At 37.4% G+C, this 24,033-nt stretch overlaps 1 protein-coding gene across 2 annotated transcripts; it reads left to right on the top strand.

The window, feature by feature from the left end:
- Positions 1–114: 114 nt before the first annotated feature.
- Positions 115–23,416, top strand: dctd (dCMP deaminase). 2 transcript variants are annotated; one of them, XM_048196723.1, is made up of 6 exons: positions 115–346; positions 2,951–3,053; positions 6,775–6,910; positions 11,848–11,964; positions 18,411–18,507; positions 22,611–23,416. In XM_048196723.1, the coding sequence occupies exons 1-6, from the start codon at positions 306–308 to the stop codon at positions 22,711–22,713; spliced, it is 597 nt and encodes a 198-aa protein (XP_048052680.1). In that variant the 5' UTR covers positions 115–305; the 3' UTR covers positions 22,714–23,416. The 2 variants fall into 2 exon arrangements, with proteins under 2 accessions (XP_048052680.1, XP_048052681.1); XM_048196724.1 differs by lacking the exon at positions 11,848–11,964.
- Positions 23,417–24,033: the final 617 nt, after the last annotated feature.

Here is a 24,033-nt window from a genome sequence, read left to right as displayed (position 1 = left end):
AAAAAAGTAAGTAATTTAGAACGAAGAATACGTAATCTATGACACTTTGTATCTTATGAACGAATGCCCGTTTTTGTAGTCGAGTGTCTGTCACGTAAAAAGAGAAAGACTGGCTGCAGTGTGCAGAATCGCGTAGAGATGGCGCTATTCAACTCTTTGCGCCTCCTCTAAACCCGGAAGAGTGGGCTGGACTTTTTTTTCGCGGGAAGTTCTTCTGCTCTGAAGCTGAATGTTTTGTGTGAATTAAGCTAACGTTACATCAGAGAATATCGACAAGAGCAGACTATACATTCTCTGATTAAGACATGGACGACAAGACAAATAACGGCACATCACAGCTCGACGGGTAACGTTAATGTGTTTTATCTATTGTTTTACACTGTCAGCACATGTTAGGGCAGAAATATGACATGATTTTAGATTGTGAGAAATGTGTTAAGAGTACCGAGAAGTGCACCAGAACTGCACTTTGTGTGAAAACAACAAGGAAGGGTATGTTTTGAAGAAAATGTATATGTTTCTGGCACATTACCACAAACAACTAATGGCTTGGTGTAATGATTCAGTCTATCTAGTTGACAAAAATAGCCTAGATGTACATGAACATGGACATCATGATTACTGGCCTCTTGTGGCCATGTTTGCCATCTTCAGCCCTGGAAGCTGGCTGTAGTGAGGCTTAAAGTGATTTCACCAAGTACAACATCTTTGTTGATTCTGGAAAAACATTACAATCAACCAATCAGATTTGAGGGGCAGTTTTACAATTTATGTCAAGTTTAGGCTTCCAACCAGGGTTAATTAGGTGCACAATTACTCTGATTTTTAAGGATAAGTATGGTTAGGGTTAGGATTGGGACTGTTTTTAGAAAGGAATGTCCAGGATCAACAAAATATGTTGATTCAGGAACATGTCTTAATTGGCAAAATCATTGCGACCGTAAGTGAGGCGCACTACAAAATGTTTAGTCAGTGACAGGTTTTATAATTGTATTCAAATCACATTGGATTTAAATGTAAAATCTAAAACCAATGGTATTTTCATCTATATCCTATGAATGGTTTTCAGATAACTGCACAGAATGGTTTAATGACTACCTCAGCATTGTCTCACTGCTTGGCTTTAGATCATCAACCCTCAGTATTCCACCATTACACACACACGCGCACGCACTCACGCACTCCTCTGACAGCTGTTAAAAAAGAGAGAATCACCAGAGACATTAGGAAAAAGGGTGAGTCAATTCAGATGGGTCCATTAAATTTTCACACAAAAATCCCCATGCCTTTCAAAGACAGTCACTGAGATGTGTCGCAAAAGGTGTAATATCACTTTAAGCTAAAATGGAAAGCCCTGGAGGAAAACCATCTGATGATAATGTCTGTCAGTGCTACTATCACACATGTAGACAGTCATTGGTGGGCATCGGGGTGCCAGTGTTAATATCAAGTAAAGATGTAGTACTCTGCTAAGACAATAGCAGACTTCCATACAATTGGAGATGCAGATATGTACACTGACTACCATTCAAAAGTTTGGGGTCAGATTTTTTTTTTTTTTTTTTAAAGAAATTAATATTTTTAATCAGCAAAGATGCATTAAATTTCAAAATGACAGTATAACATTTATAATGTTACAAATAAAATTTTGAAAATAAATACTCTACTTTCAACAAAAATATTAAGTGTTTTCAACACTGATAATAATAAATGTTTCAGCAAATCAAATAAATGAGCAGCAAATCAGCAATGATTTCTGAAGGATCATGTGACACTGAAGACTGGAGTAATGATGCTGAAAATTCAACTGACATCACAGGAATACGGTTTACAATATATTAAAATAGAAAACATTTATTTTAAATTATAGTACAATTTCACAACATTATTATTATTTAAATGTATTTTTGAACTTTTAAACAATCGTCCTGATCCCAAACTTTTGAACGGTAGTGTAATATAAGATACAAGTGTAACAATTGACACACGCACAGACATGTGGCCCTATCATACACCCGGCAATAAGGGTTTTTTGCTAGTTTCAGCCTGAAGCAGTTATCATTTTCACGTCCAGCGCCATGTTGTTTAAACAGATGCTTCTGTTCTCCCATGGGCGTGCTGGTCTGAAAACGAGGTGTGTTCAGGCGCATTGTTGAGAACTGAAGTCTAAAGTCAATGACGCATTAGTCAATTGTTATTAAAGGGCGCATTAGTAATGCGCCTATAGGTGGGTGCACAATGTGCGTACACTCTGCTTGTTACACACAGGGACATGCAGCAGCACACAAACATGCCAAATATTAAATTACAATGTAAAAGATTATTATTGTGTACAGTACATAAAGATAAAAATGCCTACATGTCATAATGGATAGTCATTGCATATATATCAGAATTACCTATTTGCAGTAATGATGAATGAAACTGGCTAATAATTTGACCAATTGTGGCAATACACACATGTATTTAAACTGACTCGTCAGGTTGAGGGTGTCTATATTCCATCATGTAAATGGTAATCCACCATTGTGCAAGTGCATGTGGCTTTTAAAGGGAATTGGAGATGAGACTCTGGTTTGTTGCACGTTACGCCCAAAACACACCCATGACTAAACAAACCCATGACATAAAGTAGCAAAAGTGGATTCGGACATGCCCTAAGTGCACCTGCTCCATGCACTTAGATCGTTAAAATAGGGCCCAATCTCTCTCTCACACACACACACGCATACATATGCTGAACATTTCTATTCTGTTTATTTACATTTTTGAAAACAGGAATTATACCCAAACCATTTGACTAGTATCTTGGGTGTTCACACATATTATCATGTATTATCTTTCCCTAAATGTTGTATATGATTTGTCTGTGTTTTTGTGCTCTCATGGGAACAGGTGTTTATTTTTTCCCTTAATTTCATTAATTCTTTCAATTCCCCACAACACACAGTGAAGGTCTGACAAAGAAGAGGCAGGACTACCTGGAGTGGCCTGAGTATTTCATGGCTGTTGCCTTCTTATCAGCACAGAGGAGCAAAGATCCCAGTTCTCAGGTACCCAGAGATTGATTGCCTGCAGTCTAGTTTGAAGTTTGGGTTGATTTTTTTTTTTTTCACCATATATTAATCTGAAATGTCATAAAATATCTAGGAATGAGCAATTTTATTGTATTTGAATATTTCAGCTCTAAAAAACCCCACGAACATTCACATATTCACGAGAAAGATGTTATTTTTTAATAATTACGTTTTTGTCACCATTTCTGAACAAGGTTATGATTAGCAAATATACACAGTATTGCAAGCTTACATTTATATCCTGAGGTTTTCTTTTCTAAAAACATACAAAATATACAGGACAAAAACATTTAAGCTGAAGCAGAGTAAATGGAAAAAAATGCTAATAATAAAGCAGACTGTGCCAGTTATCGTGCAAAAACGTACATGTACACTTGAGTCAGAATATGGTTATCTTGTTTATATTGTTTTACATGTTCATGTTGAGGAAAAAAAAAGAATATCCACATGCTCGGGTGAAAGTTGGCTCCTCAGTCTGATAATAATAAGGCCAGTGCAGAGAAAATGCGCTCCTTCGACAGACGTTGCATAATTTATTATCAATTATTAAAATTTTTATAATGCATTTAAGAATACTTTCCCTATCAACCGTATAAAATGCACAACACCACTGTATGCTGCATCAAAAGAACACGCGCTCAGATGTAAACAAGCCCAAGGTGCATGAGAAGCACATGGCGGAACGAGTGAAGGAGACGCGCTGAATGAAAGTGCACATTCACTCTCTGACAGCAGAGGGCGCTGATGGAACAGCAGAATGCAACGGTTACCCCGGAAACCTGTTTTTTCTTTCTTTTTTTTGGTATACAAAGCAACTGTGCTCATGAAGTTTTTAAAGGTGCCCTAGAATGTTTTTTCACAAGATGTAATATAAGTCTAAGGTGTCCCCTGAATGTGTCTGTGAAGTTTCAGCTCAAAATACCCCATAGATTTTTTTTAATTAATTTTTTTAACTGCCTATTTTGGGGCATCATTAAATATGCGCCAATTCAGGCTGCGGCCCCTTTAAATCCTTGCGCTCCCCGCCCCTGAGCTTGCGACTATAAAACAGAGCATAAACAAAGTTCACACAGCTAATATAACCCTCAAATGGATCTTTACAAAATGTTCGTCATGCATGCTGCTTGCATGCATTGGATCATGTGAGTATAGTATTTATTTGGATGTTTACATTTGATTCTGAATGAGTTTGAGGCTATGCTCCGTGGCTAATGCTAACATTACACACTGTTGGAGAGATTTATAAAGAATGAAGTTGTTTATGAATTATACAGACTGCAAGTGTTTAAAAATGAAAATAGCGATGGCTCCATGAATATAGTAATAAACGATAGTAACTTTAACCACATTTAACAGTACATTAGCAACATGCTAACGAAACATTTAGAAAGACAATTTACAAATTTCACTAAAAATATCATATCATCATGGATCTTGTCAGTTATTATTGCTCCATCTGCCATTTTTCGCTCTTGTCCTTGCTTGCTTACCTAGTCTGATGATTCAGCTGTACACATCCAGACGTTCTGCCCTTGTGTAATGCCTTGAACATAGGCTGGCATATGCAAATATTGGGGGTGTACATATTAATGATCCCGACTGTTATGTAACAGTTGGTGTTATGTTGAGATTCACCTGTTCTTCGGAGGTCTTTTAAACAAATCATATTTATATGAGAAGGAGGAAACTATGCCAAGGTAAATTCAATTTTCAATTCAAATAAAAATGCTTTAAAATGCTTCAAACAGCCATTAATTTTTTTGTAGTCTCAATGTTGTTCATCACAGCACCAAATACTTAAAGGGTTAGTTCACCCAAAAATGAAAATTATGTCATTAATGACTCACCCTCATGTCATTCCAAACCCGTAAGACCCCCATTCATCTTCGTAACACAGTTTAAGATATTTTAGATTTAGTCCGAGAGCTTTCTGTCCCTCCATTGAAAATGTATGTACGGTATACTGTCCATGTCCAGAAAGGTAATAAAAACATCATCAAAGTAGTCCATGTGACATCAGTGGGTTAGTTAGAAGTTTTTGAAGCATCTAAAATACATTTTGGCCCAAAAATAACACAAACTACGACTTAATTCAGCATTGTCTTCTCTTCCGGGTCTGTTGTATATCCGCTTTCGCTCCACAGTGACGCTGCTTCTTCTTCTTTCCTGTTTTACGGCGGTTGGCATCCAGCTTATTGGTGCATTACCGCCCCCTTCTTATTTTTTGTCAATTTATTATTTGTCAAATTCGAATGACGTTTTAGTATTTTGACAGTATGAGTGAGTTTAATTTGTTGATAGAACGATCGTTAATCTAGTTAATGATTTATTGCACTGAGCTCTGCAGTCACATCAATCCACAACAGCATAATGTTACTTTTAATTATTTTAAACCTAATTCCTAGTCAAATTAGAATGATTTATTAGTTTTATATATCATTTGTGATTGCATTTTCTATAGATATGGCCAGACGTGCAGTCTACCAATGATATTAGAGCGACAGCACTAGGAACGCCCACAAGCGACTTCACAGTAAAAAAGACCGGCGACATGCAGCGAAAAAGATATTATGATAACATTTCCATGTTTTTACTACTTTTCTGGACCTTGAATAATGAATAATTCTGGACCTTGAATAATGAATAATTCTGGACCTTGAGATAAAAAACCTCTTAAATTTCATCAAAAATATCTTAATTTGTGTTCCGAAGATGTGTGAAGGTCTTACGGGTGTGGAACAACATTAGGGTAAGTAATGTCATTTTTAGGTGAACCAACCCTTTAAGAATGTTCCGTGCATACAGTCAAACCAAAAATTATTCAGACACTTTGACCTGACTATGTTTTGCTTTAGTGTTATCTGACATAATTAAGATTATTTTTTTCTGACACAGTTTAACTCTGAGATCTTGTCATATTTTATTACCATTTTTTTAAACTATAGTGAATAAAGTGTATTAATGAATGAAATGTTCAAGGTGTCTGAATCAATTTTGGTTTGACTGTATGGTCAAACACAGTGAAGCGCAACAGTTAACAGGTGTTCTGCAGTCGTCAAAAAGGATTTAAACAGTGAATTTTGAATTTAATTTTGAATAAGTTTATTAGTTTATATTGAAACGTTTCCAAATGGGGTCAGGCAGACCCAAAGTAGGCTTTATTTTTACTGGCCTTCCTTTAATGCTGCAGTCACACTAAACTTTGATCATGCAAACTTTCAACTGGCACTGCAATGGTCGTAATATGACGTCACACTCTGTGGCGTCTTTTTTTTTTTACAAACAAAAACAAAACAAAATTCAAAATATAATGCATCCAAAATGTAAAAATATTCAATCTACTCCACTTTACTGCAGTGCTGCAATCTTGTAGACTTAAAGTTTGCATTCTTTTAATTCAGCTCACAACAAGACTCATCTATTGTTCACGTGTCTTCACGTGATACGAATTCGCAGGTCAGAGTTCACCAGACTTGACTTTTGGAATGCAGTGAAATTTGCATCAACTCGCATTTCCTGTCTCCCTCTTACACATGCGTATAGAATGGAAGTCAGTGGAATGAAAAGTTTAGTGTGACTGCTCTTTAAAATGGTTTAGTTCACTCACTTTTTTTTTTTTTTTTTTTTTTTTGGCACATAGCTAGTCTGCATGCATGGTGATGGATATTTGGAAGCTTTTATTTCATTTTAATTTCAGGTTGGTGCCTGTATCGTGAATCAAGAGAACAAGATAGTGGGTATTGGCTACAATGGAATGCCCAACGGTTGTGACGATGACCTCCTTCCCTGGTCTCGCAGTGCTGATAACAAGCTGGACACCAAATACCCCTATGGTGAGTTCTGCATTTGACCCCTGGGGTCTTGGCTGTTGAACTGCAAGAATCACTTACCCATAATCATCAGCCTCTGTTTGACATTGACAGGTTAGCATACACACCCACATTAAACACTTACTGAAAAGGCTTTTTAGTTTTAGGTTCTGTCAATGCAGCACAAGGTTTCTGTTAACAGTGTGGCGACGTGTATACTCTTGAGCACATGGCGGCAGTCATGGATTAGTTTTCACCTGCATGGGGCTGATGGGAGAGATAAAGGTGGAGCTGCTGAGTGAGGGAATGGGCAAGGTCACTTTGTGGCAGCTATTAGTGTGAGAAATGGAAATGAGTTGGAGCTGGCGTTCCTAAAGGCGGCACATGCCAACCTGAGACTTTGAATGGGTCGTACTGCCAAAGGGAAGGTGTGAGAACTTGGAAAGGATTTGTCAGTCTGGCACTCGACTGATACACTGAACTTTCCTATTTCTCCCTGGTTTGTTGTCAGTGGACAGGATTATGATTAATTTTTGTGTGTGTGTGTGTGTGTGTGTTTTAGCAAAGCCAACTGAGTTGGATTCCACAAAGTGACCCAAAAAGGGAAATTGGAAAAAGTTTAAAAAGAAAATTCGTTTTGGCTTGGTTCCACAAAGATCATGGAGTTTTGAAAGTTTTGTTTAATCCATGATAGAACTTTTCTGATATCTGATGTGTTTGAAAAGAAGCTGAAAATTCCTAAGAGTAAGACACTCAGAAATACTACTGATGCATGGGTGATGTTTTTGTACTGTACTAGCCACCTTTTTAGAGGTTTAATGATCTTGAACTATAAAGTATCTGCTCTGCCTTTTGAATTTGAATGGATGTTGAGGCCTGGTTTCACAGACAGGGCTTTAGATTAAGCCAGGATTAGGCCTTAGTTCAATTAAGACATTTAAGTAGCTTTTATAAATGTGCCTTAGAAAAAACATTACTGGTGTGTCTTGAGACAAAACAATGGCACTGACATATTTTAGTCTAGGACTAGTCTGTGGAACCGGGGGTGAGAGTTTTAAAATCTAATTGTTTAAGAATTTGGATGTCTTTGAATATACCGGCTTACCTGATGATGTTTGCATATGTTATTATGTACTTCAGATGTACACTGCTGTTCAAAAATTTGTGTTTGTTAAATTTTTTAAAAATGTTTTTGAAAGAAGTCTCCAGGTCTCCAGATGTTCTCCAGGGCTGCATATATTTGATTAAAAAATATAGTAAAACAGTAATATTGGTAAATATTATTACATTTTAAAAATAATATTCCTATTTATATTTTAAAGTGTTTATTCCTGTGATGCTGAATTTTCATTACTTCAGTCTTCAGTGTCACATGATCCTTCTTCAGCAATCATTTTAATATGCTGATTTGAATATTAAAATCAGCTTATTAAAACTGTTAAAACGGGTTTGCTGTGTAATATATTAGTGGAAATGTGTTTAAAAATATTATTTGAATAGAAAGAACAGCATTTATTTTAAATAGATTTTTTTTGTAACAAGTCTTTACTGTCACTTTTGATCAATATAACGCATCCTTGCTGAATAAAAACATTCATTTATTTTTAAAAAATCTTACTGTGTCTGACAAACCTTTGAATGATAATATATTTTGTTTTCTCTCAAATGTCATCAGCTGATCGCTGCGTTTATGTTGTCCATTATGAGGCAATGAGCTAGAAATATTAAAAGTGACAACCTCTTTGTACTTTTTTGTTTGAAAGCAAAATTCCTGTGACGCTTTGTCATTATTACCCATTTATTTGGTACTAATAAAAACATTTTGTGGTAAATATTTAGTGTAAAATCAAACCTAGTACCTGACGTGATTTATGATTACAAAAGTCGTAAAAAAAACATTTTATTTGCAATTGTGGTGCGCTCAGGTGTAGAGTTCAATTTCATGCATAGTGGCGGTACATTAATTTTATTCAAAGGATTCATTTGGCATATCTCAGGCTTCCTTAATGCACAAACAAGGCACAATAAAGGTAAACCGTCAGTAGGAAGTCCCTCATAGGCTTAGGTAAGGCTGGTCCAGGCTAATATGTCGGGCAGAAAATCTGAAGTGTGGGAACATTTTGAGAGGGTAAAAAATTACCACAAAAAGGTGATGTGCGACCTCAAACATGACTTTAAAATTGATTTAAAATAGGGCTGCATGATTTATCACGATAAAATCGCACGTGATATGGCAAAGGCTGCGATTATTTAATGCGTGGCTTGTCAGAGCTGTACGACTCTGTGATCAGTAGTAAATGCTTCTCCATCTGAAAGCCAGAGGGCGCTCTTGCGCAGAAACTAAAAATATGCCCTGCAGCAGAAGATAACGCGCATCATATCGCTGTAGCTGAATAAATGGAAGATTGAAATATTTCGATTAATTAAACATGACTAATAAACACACGACTGCCTTATTCTGTGTAAGAAGCCACATCATCTCACAGAAGGATGCTCAACTGTCGTTATGAAGTGAGTTTGGAGTAAAAACATGTTATTAAATGTTGTCTTTTGTTGGACAAGATGTTAATAAATGCTTCTTGTGTCTGAAAAGAAGTTTAACGCGTGTTGCTTTTTCAAATGAACATTATAAGCGACTCAAACTTGCAGTGCTTTCAGATGGATTAGCATTTGGACCAATACTTCATTAACAAGCTGCGCATAAAAAAACAATCGCAGCCTTTGCAATTTCATAATTGCACTAAGAATTGCATTTAAGCGATAATCGCGTTCAAGTTCAATGTTATTTTTCGTATCGTGCGATAAATCGTGCAGCCCTAATTTAAAACGTAACCTAACATATAGCCATTTACATGGCCACTTGGTCTAACATTAACGTTAAGCTAGAAAAATGTGCGCTAATATTAGGCGCTCATCCAAGTGTTCGTGCGGAGTGTGGAAACTAGCCTAAATTAGACACGGAGCTCACTTGTTGTTAATATTTATAAACAATACCACACAAGCAACAGTGCTGTTTTCCTGAATATCAGCACATTTGCAAATGTGATACTGATTTTATACAACAGTTCAATAAAAAAAAGAAGTTAATACTAGGTCACGTACATTTTAGACTCAGAATGTTGTCTGTTTTTGCTTGATATTGCCAATGAAAATGGTTCCAAACAGATCCACAATAGAGCCATTGCGTGTCTCTGAGCAACACAGTGATGTTTCGTTACTGAATGAATCCGCGTTTTTGAATGAATTGGTCTAATGACTCATTCATTAAGTTTGCTTTGTCCCTAAATGAATCAGCTGTTTGTCTCATTATGACAATGTTTTTTTTTTTGGTTTTTTTTATTGTGGTGGGGGTGTTTGAAACGGGCCTCCAAATTGCAAAGGCTGCCTCTTTCAATTTGCTGCTATTCATTTATTTGTTTTTATTAATGTGTAATGTATTTTTGTATAATGTTATAATGTAATGTATAATTAATGTATATTTATTTTTTTTGTGTTCTGACCTCTAAAAAAACTGAGTTTTCATTCGATGTTAAGGCTACTTGTTCATCAGCCTGATTATGTTTGCACGGGTATTTCAGTTTGCTGTATATTTATTTATTCATTTGTTTATAGTTTATATTTGTCCTACATTTAAAAAATATTTTCATTAAGTTTTGTTATTTTAAGATGAGGCTTCTATTCATATTATAGGTTATATTATTTGCGTTCCGTTCTCAGAAAATTCCATGCAATGTTTGCTGGTGTCGCTGCGGCAAGTTTTATGCGCTCGCTTGAGCACTTAATTTATATTTTAAATGCTCATTATTATGGTTTAGCATTTCTCCCCTGACTAATCGACTAATGGCTTAAAGGAATCGACTAATGGCTTAAATGAAAGGAAAATCTTTAGTCGGAGGTAGCCCTAGTCTTAAGAATCATAGTTTGGAGTCTCTTCTGTAATCGGTCAATATATAATATATTAAGTTGTTTATAATATAACAATGTTTACACTGTTATTTACAGTGTTTATGAGAGTGGATGATGACTGATTTGAGCAAACCCTTAAGCTTAAGTATGAGCAATAGTAATAATGATTGTTACTTCATGAATTGTCTGTACAGTATTGTGCCACTAGAGGATGCTGAAATACCAAATATCAAACTTATTGGCCTAAGATTTTTTTTCTTTTTTTTTTTTTGCCCTGTGAACATAACGACACGTTCACCTCGTACTCTAATAGGAGACAATGTTTATATGCTGCTATCATAGAGAATGATGTTAGTTGATGCTCTGGTTTATTTTGCTGCAGTCCATTTATATCAATATCTTTTATGTTATCTTTAAACATGACAGTCCAGTCAGATAAATAGTTATAAACATGCATCAAATGCTATTTTGATAGATTTAATAGCTCAGTCCCTCCCACGTGCACACATTTGATTTTACTCCATCATGAACTTTATCATGCGTACTCTCAGCTTTGTGTGTGCGCCTGGTTCCAGTTAAAACACACAATGAGCGTGTGTATCTGTGTGAATTACTGACATCTCTCTTCCATCATAACTACATGCCCTCCCTTTCTCTCTCTCTGCCTTGTGCTGAAGCTCTGCCAAAATAAACGTGTGTCAGGCTGGTGTTTGGTGGTGCAGTGGTAATGTGCCACCGCTGATGGGCCAATTCATTCTCCGTAATTAAGGCGAGCAGAGTGAGTGATTAGACAGGGCTTTTTCTGGGTGATGTTGTGGAGAGCTGACATCTGTTCAGACTCATGCTTTGAAATCTTTTTCCTTTTTAACAGTGAACTGGTGACTGGAGCCTTTTTCTGGTGGAGTGGTGTAATGTTGACAAGCCAAGAGAGCTCAAGCCATGTTTGTTGTGAAGCAGAATTGTAAATTATAGCTATAATGCATCATTCTGTGCTGCACGTATGTGCTTTTGTGACCTCTGACCGTTTCTAACAGGACTTTCATTTCTTGTTGCAGTGTGTCATGCAGAGCTGAACGCCATCATGAATAAAAACTCGGCAGATGTCAAGGGTTGCACTATGTATGTAGCACTCTTCCCCTGCAACGAGTGTGCTAAACTCATTATTCAAGCAGGTGAGAGTGTATCTAAGCATTTGTTTCTAACTGTGCATGTTTAGGTTTTTCAATCAACACTTTTAATTCCAGTGATCAGTAATCATATTAGCACATTGAACCTATAGTGACAGGTAAACTGCTAATTGTGATATTAATTTCATAACAGGCATTAGTTCATTAATACTCTGATCAAGGTTATGTTCCGTTTCTTTGCGGCAACATTGGTGTGTAAAAGATACGTCCTAGTGCGGTCATGATGTTCAGTACCAGTGAAAATGAATGGTTCTCGACACTAATTAAGAACAATTTAACTGTTCACTTTTGTGACTGTTCAGTTTACTAATTCAAGTGATTTTTATATTTGCAATTATTTTTCAGTTCAGTAAATGTTACTTGTGCATTTAAAAGGAGCAGAAGTCTCACACTGCCTTGAACAGCCACATACTGCAAGTGCTCTTTACACAGGACATGCACAAGTATAATATAATATAACATGTTTATGTCTGAATTGTCATACCTTAAACAACTGATACTGCAGAGAGAATGGTATTGATGCATCTTTTTATAAATTTGACTGTTGACTTGGTGCCAAATTGCCAATGTACCGGCACTTTTGCCTTTACTAGTCACAATTAAGAACTCACAGGTCAGGGAATTTTTGATGGATATGTTAACTTTTTTGTTGTTGTTGTTGTTGTTTAGTTCTATTTTTTTATTTCAGTCTGGCCGATGTCAATTAAAAGTCAGTTTCACCACATATTCAAAAGCATCAAAGGCACAATATGTAAGATTTTTGGAATAAAATATCCAAAAACCACTAGAATAATGTTACATATTTTGTTGACTTGTGTACTTACATTATCCCAAATGTTTCCAAGAATGTTTAAATCTGGAGAAATAAGTCATTTTAACCAGGACACGGACCATGTCTGTGCGTCGCCTATCAATGCCATCATACCCGCATTACCCTTGGTTTCCAGTTTTATTTTGTAGAAACCATGGAAACACCAAAGACGCTTTAATATATTATGTGTTTTATTAGAAAGGTTAGCAACTGTTTGCATACATTCATCGACAGAAATCTAATCATGTCATATAGCGCAACACAGTAAGTCTTATTTAAATCTCATTTTCTTGATTTACAGCGAGTACCATGTTTTACCATGCCTAATATTGAGCTAGCTTACTGCAGTGTGCATTAAGTGTCTCATAGTAGCCACCGAGCGAACGGAGAGAAGCATTACAACAACTTTCAACACACAAATGAATCTAATATGATAACAGCGGTGCTTTACCCCACATACGCTTGACCGGAAGAAGCGGAAGCGGCATAATAAAAGTTCTGCTGCTCTCGAGATATCGTCCTCGTCTCTCATTAGCAATCACTCCAGCGGCCTCCTTTCTGCTCTCACATCACTTGGTCCTGCTCTGTTTCATACTACAGTAATGTTAATAATCTCATCCATGAAAATTATTTCTGCCCGAGTCCCTATTCTTTTCCGCTGGCTGTAGACATTAGGACAACACCTCCCATGATTCCGCAAAATCAAGGCGTCATCAAGCTGCGCCTTTGTTTTGAATAAGCGACCTCTAACTGCGAAAATTTACATAGTATGCCTTTAAGTTATATGGCACCATGCTGTAAATTGCAATATGTAGGGAACCGATTTGAACAGTCCCAATCGTCACTGTGGCACCAGAGGATGTGCTTAAAAGAAGAGAAAAATTCAATACTAGCACTAAAACGGATTCAGTGAGAAATCATTTGAATAAATTGTTTACCCTCTTTAGGATTTTCTTCAAGTTTACTAAATGCAATCTCTGAGCTCTTAAACTTTGTCTCGCACTGTGATGTGTGACTCTTAAGTGTGACAGAGTGTACATGTGCCTTTCTATCAATGTGCACACAGTCTGACTGCCATCTGCCATGCATATATCTCAAGTATAATCTGATTTACAACCCCAAATCAGAAAAAGTTGGGACAGTATGGAAAACACAAATAAAAAAAGAAAGTAGTGATTTCTAAATTTACTTTGACTTGTATTTCATTGCAGAAAATACAACAGCACATTATTTAATGTGTTCCTCGTGATTTTTATTTATTTATTTTTTTTTCTTCAAAAAAACAAAATTCCTATTTTGGTTCTTGCAACACATTTAAAAAAAAGTTGGAACAGTAAAGCATTTACCACTTTGTAATGTTGCCATTCCTTTTCACAACACTTAAGACGTTTAGGGACTGAAGACACCAAGTGATGAAGTGTTTCAGGTGTAATTTTGTCCCATTCTTGCTGCAAACAAGTCTTAAGGTGGGCAACAGTACGGGGTCTTCGTTGTCGCATTTTGCGCTTCAAAATGCGCCACACATTCTCTATTGGAGACAGGTCGGGACTGCAGGCAGGCCAGTCAAGTACCTGTATCCTCTTCCTCCGCAGCCAGGACTTTGTAATGTGTGCAGAATGTGGTTTTGCATTATCTTGTTGAAATATGCATGGACGTCCCTGGAAAAGATGTCTTCTTGAAGGCAGCAATATGCAGCAATGTGCTCCAAAATCTGTATGTACTTTTCAGCATTAATGGTGCCATCACAGAAGTGCAAGTTACCTTTGCCAAGGGCACTGACATAACCCCATACCATGACAGACCCTGGCTTTTGGACTTGTTGCTGGTAACAGTCTGGATGATCCTTTTCTTCTTTGGTCCAGAGCACACGGCGTCCATTTCTCCCCAAAAATACCTGAAATACTGATTCATCTGACTACAGCACACGTTTCCACTGTGTGATGGTCCATCCCAGATGCCTCCGAGCCCAGAGAAGTCGACGGCGCTTCTGGACACTGTTAACATAGGGCTTCCTTTTGGCACAGTACAGTTTTAACTGGCATTTGTGGATGTAACTACGTATTGTGGTACTTGACAAAGGTTTGCCAAAGTAGTCCTGAGCCCATGTGGTGATATCACTTATAGACGAATGCCGATTCTTGAAGCAGTGCCGCCTGAGGGATCGGAGATCACGGTTGTTCAGCTTAGGCTTGCGCCCTTGTCCTTTACGCACTGAAATTCCTCCACATTCCTTGAATCTTTTAATTATGTTATGCACTGTTGAAGGTGAAATAAGCAAATGTCTTCCTATCTTTCTTTGAGGAATATTGTTTTTGAACATACGTATTTGTTGGGAAACTGGCGATCCTCGGCCCATCTTTGCTCCTAAAGTACTAGACCTTTCTCGGATGCTGCTTTTGTACCAAATCATAATTACAATCACCTGTTGACATCACCTGTTTCAAATCACATTATTATTTAACCAATTTACCTGATTGCTAGCCCTAAATTGCTCCTGTCCCAACCTTTTTTGGAATGTGTTGCAGGTCTGAATGACAGGAAAGGATGTATATTTACAAATGAAATTAAGTTGACCAGACAAAACATGAAGTATTTTGTGTTCACATTGTCTGCAATGAAATACAAGTCAAAGTAAATTTAGAAATCACTACTTTCTTTTTTTATTTGTGTTTTCCATACTGTCCCAACTTTTTCTGATTTGGGGTTGTATATTCATAACTTTTGTTTTTAGTTTGTTGCATTTGTTTAGTTTCCGTTAGTTGTGACTGTTATTATGCTTGAAAACACTTTGATGCTTTATGCACTTTCCACTTCAAACTCATTTAATATTTATATTTTCTGAGGTAGACACAAGATGATCCGCTGTACAAACCGTGAGCGTTTTTTTTTTTTTTTTTTTTTTTTTTTTAAATGGCAACCTTTTCACCCGTCTTGGATTACACAGCAAGCATTATGCATTTATCCGTTCCGTCTTTGTGCTTCACACACATCAGGCTTTGCATTTCTGCTCAGATATATGTGCCAGTGCTGATGTGGCTGGAGATAAAATGACAGAGGAGACAGGTGGAAACTGAGGTTCTCTATGGTCACCCTGCCATACTGAGAAACCTGCAGTGGGCGTCACTTTGAGCAGCCAGCTTCTTTGTGAGCTTTCTTGGCTGGTTAGATGCAGCCTACATGGTGACAGGTTGTCTTCCTCTTATTTTTCCTTCTCCAAACCCTGCTCTGTTGTTATTTTCAATCTCTTGTTATCTGTTGAACTCTCTTAACACCCCCTTCCTCCATTCTCTCTCCTCCCCTCCAAGTCTTTTTGTCCTGATCTTCTCTCTCTCTCTTTGCTTTTCCTGATTCCCCTCCATGTACTCTTGTGGCAAAGCCTACTGAAGCTGTGTGCTGAAGATAGCATGACACACGCTCCGATGCCGTCTGATCTTCAGGATGCTTGGCCTTGCCCCGGCCCATCTCTCAGTGGGGTGTCAGCTTCCTCTCAATGCTCCGGCATCATTAAGGAACACACACAGCACTTTCTCTCCCTTTCGTCTCCTCACACTCTATAGGATGCAACAAAACACAGCTAAAAATGATCGTCCGACCTCATTAAAAACGTCCTCTGATGATGCCAATCAGATGGAGCTGAACAAAGCGGATGTTTAATGTTTGAATGCTGAGTTTAAAAGAAATGAGTCAGGGGTGTCGTCGCTGTTGGTTAATTTTGAAGGTGTTATGGCCATGTTTGTTTACTAGAAGTTGTAAAGCCTCACGATATGAGGAAACACAAAAGCCTCTGCATGGAAAAAACATGAGGATAAAGGGAATATTAGTAGACTTGGGATGCGAATCCACCCTGATTCTCTTATAAAGGCATCCGGGCTGTATCGTGTTTATTTGTGCATGGTAAACCTTTTGATATTGCTGGTGTGTGCTTCTCTAAGAGAAAACTAACATAATTTAATTACAACCAGAGGGATTTATTAAAATGAAGTTTTTCCAATATTTTGGTGCCATTGGTACACATTTTTGTGCCAGCGACACCGCTTTCCCTTTGCCTTAATCCTGTTCCCACTTAAATGGGTGCCTTGTCCGCCATTTGTCAACTGTTCATGGACTAAAATGAGAGCTTTGACTGTACTTTCTCCCCCTTTTTTCTTGATCTGCAATTTTGTTCACTGTAAATGAGACGGGGGCATCAAGAAAGTGAAGACCCGAGATATTACATTCCCCCCCTTCTGTATCTAATTCTGTAGCTATTCCTCCAGTGAGAAAGTGTTACTGCTCTTTTTGAATGCAGTTCAATGTGTCCATCTCTCAATCTCACTGTATGAAATGACACCAAATCATTTTCACTTCCTCTGGCTCCCATGTTGATGTCCCCCCTGCACTTTAGCTTCTCGGTGCCGGCGACAGCGTTTCTGAAGCACGGCTTTAGAGCCTCTCCTCTCTCTGAGGAATTAAAGTGTTCAGCTCTCAAGCAGCTGCCATCTTGTCACTTCCTGTGACTGTTTTTGGAGGGACTGAGGGACTGTACTGTCACCTCATCTCCTGAGAGCATTCTGGAAACGTGGCATCTCCAGAGTTCTGCTCCACCTTCCATCAGAGCCTTCCCTTCTGTTGGACAGCTTGTCGTCTTGGAAGCGTTTTGAGCAGCTTCAATACTTATTCTCATGTTCTTTTCATGAAAAGGCATGTATACATGGAAGCACTCGTGGAATTTCTTATGCCTTTTCCTTTACGTATCATGTTAGATTTTAGTTGGAACACTTTAAATGGATTGAGAGCTTATTTGGACCATGTTGAGTGCTTGCTTTTTATTTTAAATAGCCGGAAGAGACTTGGATGTACAAAGTCTCTCCCCCCCACCCCCACCCCCGCTGCACCATAAAATGTCACCCGCAAAATGGTTTTAAAAAGGCATAGCCAGGCTGTTCCATGGTAATTTCATCTGTTTCCTCTTAAAAATTGTTCAAATAGTACCTTGGAGAGGCCACATGCTTGTAATGACAGCCTTTAATGACAGTTGGAATTCACTCTGTGCAAGTCATTTTGCCTTCGATCAGAGCACTTTTCTCCTCCTGTGCAGATAAAAGTCCATGATGGAGATGCTGTGTATTTTGGGGGTGGGGTGGGGTGGGGGTGTGTATCTCTCCGGTATACTCATCTGCGATTGCAACAACCATTGGCAATGTTGGACTACTCTTTTTCACCTCTGAAAGCGTTAAGGGCAAGAGGGAGTCTAAGTGGTTTCACCAGATTCCTTGCCTTTCTCTGTAAAGCTTGGCTAACAGGGCCTTTTATAGACTCTCCTCATGTGGGCCGCTTGTGAGTAGTCAGCAGGATGCGTGGGGGTGCTGCCAAATGCACCATGTTTTTTAGACACCAACAGGGCAGATTTAGTCTCAATTGGGATTGGTTGATATTGGCTTGAGCCTGCAGCGACAAGTTATCGACTCACCTTCCTTCTCCCCGAGCACAAGCTCTTGTTCTTTCCTAACAGGCTATTTTGGGTCCCTGTTCTCTTTGGGCGTGTTTGTTTGAATTTCTCCTTCTGTTTGCTTGTGTTTGTGTGTGTGCAAGTGTGCCTTTGTCTGACCCATGTTATCCTTCTGCTGTCTCTGCCTTACAGGTATAAAGGATGTGATCTATTTGTCAGACAAATACCATGACACTCCAGAAATGACTGCCTCAAGACGGCTGCTTAACTTGGCGGGCATCACGTACAAGTGAGTCTCTCAAATCTGACCTTAGTAAGGGGTTGGTGTGTGGCTTGGAAATTAAGAGGGTTCATTTGCATTCCTGTCGGTTCTGACTGGCCCGAACGATTGTACAATCAAGGCTGTAACGGAGCCCGACCCTCAGATGTGTGGGTGTACGTGTGACCTGAAGCCTCAAAAAGCTTGTGTGAGCCTTCAAAAAAAAAATACATGCTTGGGGAAGAATGAGTAAGCACTGTGCACAAGTCTGTATTTGTCTCATTCATTGTATCACCTTCATAACAACCTCAAAAGTGCAATAAACAGCCACAATTGATTAGCCATTTTAATGACGTTTTATATATTACTATTAATATATTTTTATATATTGCTGTTGTTTTATACACCAACCTCTACACAAACATTTATTTGTTTGTGCAGTGGACATAAACGATACCTCAAATCTTGAGGCCATGTTGACATCAATGACAAGTATCTACTGCTAATAATAATAATAATAATGATAATAATAACTTAAAGGTGCCATCGAATTGAAAATTGAATTTACCTCGGCATAGTTAAATAACAAGAGTTCAGTACATGGAAATGACATACAGTGAGTCTCCAACTCCACTGTTTCCTCCTCCTTATATAAATCTGATTTGTTTAAAAGACCTCCGAAGAACAGGCGAATCTCAACATAACACCGACTGTTACATAACAGTCGGGATCATTAATATGTACGCCCCTAATATTTGTATATGCCAGCCCATGTTCAAGGCATTAGACAAGGGCAGCCAGTATTAACGTCTGGATCTGTGCACAGCTGAATCAACAGACTAGGTAAGCAAGCAAGGACAATAGCGGAAAAATGGCAGATGGACCAATAATAACTGACATGATCCATGATATTTTTAGTGATATTTGTAAATTGTCTTTCTAAATGTTTCGTTAGCATGTTGCTAATGTACTGTTAAAAGTGGTTAAAGTTACCATCGTTTCTTACTGTATTCACAGAGACAAGAGCCGTCGCTAGGGATGTGCACAAATAGTCGAATATTCAAATATTCGTTCTGTAATTAATATTCGAAAAATAAAAATACTATTTGAATTTTACTATGTTGCTTTGCTGGCCGTAAATGCAGTGAATCCATGATAAATCCTAAGCACTAAAACTCGCAGTTATAACTAAATGCACCAGGTGGCGCTGTGGAGCGCGTTTAACAAGTTTATTTTATTTGATCATCACAATGTTGTCGTCTGCCTCGCAAAGTTTGGAATTACTTTGATGAAAATGATCTTACAAAATGGAATTACTTTTGATCAAATTAATTAATGAAACAGAGTTATCATAATATCAGCACCATAATGAGAAAGCACATGAAATCTAAATACCCGTCGAGTGAGGAAAGACAGCTGTCCATCACTGCATTCATGACAGGTAAGCGCAACTGTAAGTTATCCCCGAGTGAGCCAAGATAACTTATCTGATAACAAAATGATTTTGAGACATATGCTTCCTTTAAGTTTCGTTGAGGGAGATATATTTACGAACAGAAAACAAAGTGCTACTGTTAGAATCTTAACTTAGCACACAGTTATGTAGGCTATTATTATCTTTGTCTCTCTGCAATTTGCACTTTGTAAAGATCCATTTTGAGGGTTATATTAGCTGTGTGAACTTTGTTTATGCTGTTTAAGTCAAGCGTGAGCTCCGTGGGCGGGGAGCGTGAGCATTTAAAGGGGCTGCAGCCTAAATCGGCTCATATTTAATGATGCCCCAAAATAGGCAGTTAAAAAAATTAATTTAAAAAAATCTATGGGGTATTTTGAGCTGAAACTTCACAGACACATTCAGGGGACACCTTAGACTTATATTACGTCTTTAAAAAAGACGTTCTACGGCACCTTTAAATACTTTTATATGACACTTTTAATCAGTATTCAAGGTGTTTTACAAAACTTAAAGGACATATATCAATAAACAAGCATACCAAGCAATGTTTCAAACATAATATACAGTTAGACTGGTCAGACAGAAACATGACAAAGAAGTTTGAGTTGACAGTTCAAAGATCATCAGTGTAACCTATCGCGTGTGTGTGTGTGTGTGTGTGTGTGTGTGTGTGTGTGTGTGTGAGAGATCTACCAGACAGTCCAAACATAAAGAGTTCCATGCTGAAATGTGTCCGCTTAAAGTTCAAGGACACTGGGATTAAAAGAGCAAAATGTAAACGCTTTAGTTTAAATGCATAATGTGAGCGAAGAAGTCCTTCGTTTTTTTTATTTTTAATGAGATACAGGGTTAACTGACAACTTAACTGAACTCTCTGTGGGGTTTGCAGTCCTAACACAGTCCTCTTTATGTTAGAGAGAGCCAACAGGAACCACAGCAAGAGCGGACAGGACGGAAATTTCATCTTCCCAGTTGTATGTACACACTATATATAGATGCACGGTAAATAAACTCTGAAGCCTTTCATCAGAGTCAGATCAAATAGGACTGGGGGGACATGAGCCTGAGGAGACAAAAGGAGTAGATCCGCCTGAAGATGAAAATCAGGAAATCCTTGAAGATACTTTCATGCCTCTTGCCTGTCTTTTGAGGGTAGCAAGGTTAATTCCCCTGCTGCCGCTTTTTGAAGGTTGTTCTCCAATACTTCAGCATTACTATGGATCTCTGCATTTCCAATGCTTCAGCTCTTTGATTGTAGAGCCATAGGCTATTTAATAAAAACATTCAAATCTATTCCATACTCAACACAATTTAAATTTTTTTGGACCCAGTGTCCAGATAGTCTGTGTCCATCTGGACATTTAACATTTCTACTACACGGTATTTGGACATTTAAGCCTTTCTTAAATTTAGGCATGATTAGCATTTATATAACAAAATGTCAAACCAAGTGGCTTTTATTTTAAGGAAATATAAAAGTAAAACACTTCAAGCAAAACATTTTACAAAATAGTTAGATTTCTTATTATGAAATAATAGATATTTTGTAGAATTTTTTTATATAAAATATTTCAGAAAATAAATCTTATTGTAGAAAACTAGGGATTAGAGGGAGAAGTTATTTCATGTCTGTTGAAAAAAAATTATATAATGTCGTCCTTCTCCTTATTTTTGTTCTTATTTTATTTATTCTTATACTTTAATATTTTGTTTTTATTATGTTTGCATATAATGTTCCCCCATGCATTTTTGACCTGCAGAAAAGGGAATTGTGCTGCTTGCATGTCCGATAAAAAATTTAGAACTGACTTTGACAATGAACTGCAGTAGTAGACCATATGGTTTTAGTTTATTTATTTATTAATTTTTTTATATATAAAGTGCTAGATGAAGAGGAATGAAGGATGGACAGAGGTGTTATTGAAACCTCACCATTGCTGTGCAGAGTTCTGCATTTTGAATTCTGAATGAGATGATGGATCGATTTGCTCAGGCATCAGCTGAATCCGGCTTTGCATTAAGGAACATGGGAGAGTGAGAGACCAAGCTTTGTGGATGTTCGTGGACAAAGTCTTTGAATAATTTCGCTGTCAGTAGAGATTCTATTTGTATGTATTAGCTTCTGTTGATATAGAGGTTTGATGATGAGGAATAGATTTTTGCCACATCCAGCTCATCTCACGCTGAGAAGGAGGGGTTAATAAAAGAATGAAGAGTAAAAAGACTGGGGTAGAAGGTGAATTGAGAATAGGGAAAAAATAAAAGGAAAGGAAAAGCAGGGTTTGTGGAGCAGACAGAAGAAAAGGCTAAAAGTGGGAAAATAAGGAGTTTACCACCTGCTGATTTGGTTCTTCTTGGCAGGGTATTTTCTCGTGAGATGTTGGGGTGCTTGGTCCCTGCTGGGATTGCTTTTGGAGGGGTTGCTGCTTGTGCTCTCTCATGAGGACTAGTGTGTAATTGGTTTCCTCAACTCCAGCATGCTGAGGTGAATTATAGGTGTGACAACTTGGACAATGAGGACCAGAAGTGAATTCTCTTTGTCAATTTTATAAAGGTGTTTTAAAAGGAGGTTTCTAATTTGACAAGAGTGACAGACTACTTGTGTTTTATTTTGACATGCTTTAGTAATATGTATTTTTTTTTTAATCCTTTTTTTTTTTTTTTTTTTGTCCTACAGGCAATTCAAGCCTAAACAAGGAAAGATTGTTATTGATTTTAATTCAATCAGCCTCCCCGGATTGAAAACTTCCAGTGGATTTGAGGACGTACAGTCATCATAGACCAAGGAATTTGGAGCATGACACTAAGTATTCATAAAACAGACACATTGTTCATCTTGCTTATGTACTGGTAAAGGTCTTTATGGGTTTGTGAGTGATTACTAAATAGATGTAGTTCACTGTCATGCACTTTTTGTTTTAAATCTTTGTTTCTTCAAATCTTGAAGCTTGCTGCAATTGATAATAGTTAATGTTTTGAAATGTGTTACTTTTATGTACTTTTATGCATAATATTAACATTTTTATCAATTTATTTGCAAAACAGCAGCCAGTTAGTGACCTTGGCTGATGTGCCTATTTTAAATTGATTCATTTAGAGTTTTGGATTTATGATGAGTGGATGCCACCTTTAACCAAATCAAATGTATTATTTACTTTTGTCTTTTAATCCTGTTTGTATGCTGTATGACAAGACTGATTAGATGTTGATGTTAATTTCACAAATACAAAAACCGTAAATTACCCTTCCCTTCAACTATCAACCACTGATGACTGTTTTGCTCATATTCATAAGCTTTTGTATGTACCGTAGCAGATAAACCTCATTATGTCAAACTGCAATCCACACATGTTGTGTTGAGTCCACAACTTCAGGTTTTAATTTTAAAAAAGAGGAGACTTGCATTTTAAAGGGAGCCGTTTGCAACTGTTGGGTATCATTATACCAGGATCACGCTCTCAAAATAAAAACTGAATAAAATTACTCATTGTTTCTGGTTCATTGGCATCCTGTGAGATTTAGAAATATTGTTTTTGTTACACAACACAAAATAAATCAGAACTGCCCACACAACTGCTGCTGTTTTTTGTTCTGTGGCATGCATACATCACTGAATGGTTTTCCATGGAATTAATGATATTTCTTAACAGTATCATTTTTTTTTTTTCTTTTTTTTTTTTTCTCAGCATCATTTGGTCATTACTGTTCATTCCTCTTGGGATCTGATAATGCAGAGATCAGGGATGGGCAGTATTTATGATACATGTATTTCAAATACGTATTTCAAATACAAAATAGTATTTTGTAATTTGTATTTGATAGGGTTGATGAAAATGGCTTCGTATTTTGTATTTTTGTATTTTTAAAATACTGTAAAATACTTTGTAAGAAGTCTACATGATGACATCATAAATTTGCAGCCTTTGACTGGTGGCTACTCAGCAGAGACATAGTGTGGCCCAAATCTGGTACATGGTACATGTGGATTACACGCAGACCAGATGTGGGCCAGATCTGGCCCAACACTGTTGCTGTCAGGGTTGAGATCAGAACAGAAAATTGATCCATATGGAAGAAGGTGGTCAAGGTAAGAAACGTGT

This window comes from Megalobrama amblycephala, linkage group LG7 (assembly GCF_018812025.1).
Source record: "Megalobrama amblycephala isolate DHTTF-2021 linkage group LG7, ASM1881202v1, whole genome shotgun sequence".
NCBI classification, from domain to species: domain Eukaryota; kingdom Metazoa; phylum Chordata; class Actinopteri; order Cypriniformes; family Xenocyprididae; genus Megalobrama; species Megalobrama amblycephala.
This window is presented reverse-complemented; position numbering and strand designations above follow the sequence as displayed.

Excerpts from the sequence above, each read along its gene's own strand:
- dctd (XM_048196723.1), top strand. The coding sequence starts at position 306 with ATGGACGACAAGACAAATAACGGCACATCACAGCTCGACGG. Across the intron at positions 11,965-18,410 it reads TAAACTCATTATTCAAGCAG|GTATAAAGGATGTGATCTAT; the intron begins GTGAGAGTGTAT and ends TCTGCCTTACAG. Across the intron at positions 18,508-22,610 it reads TTGGCGGGCATCACGTACAA|GCAATTCAAGCCTAAACAAG; the intron begins GTGAGTCTCTCA and ends TTTGTCCTACAG.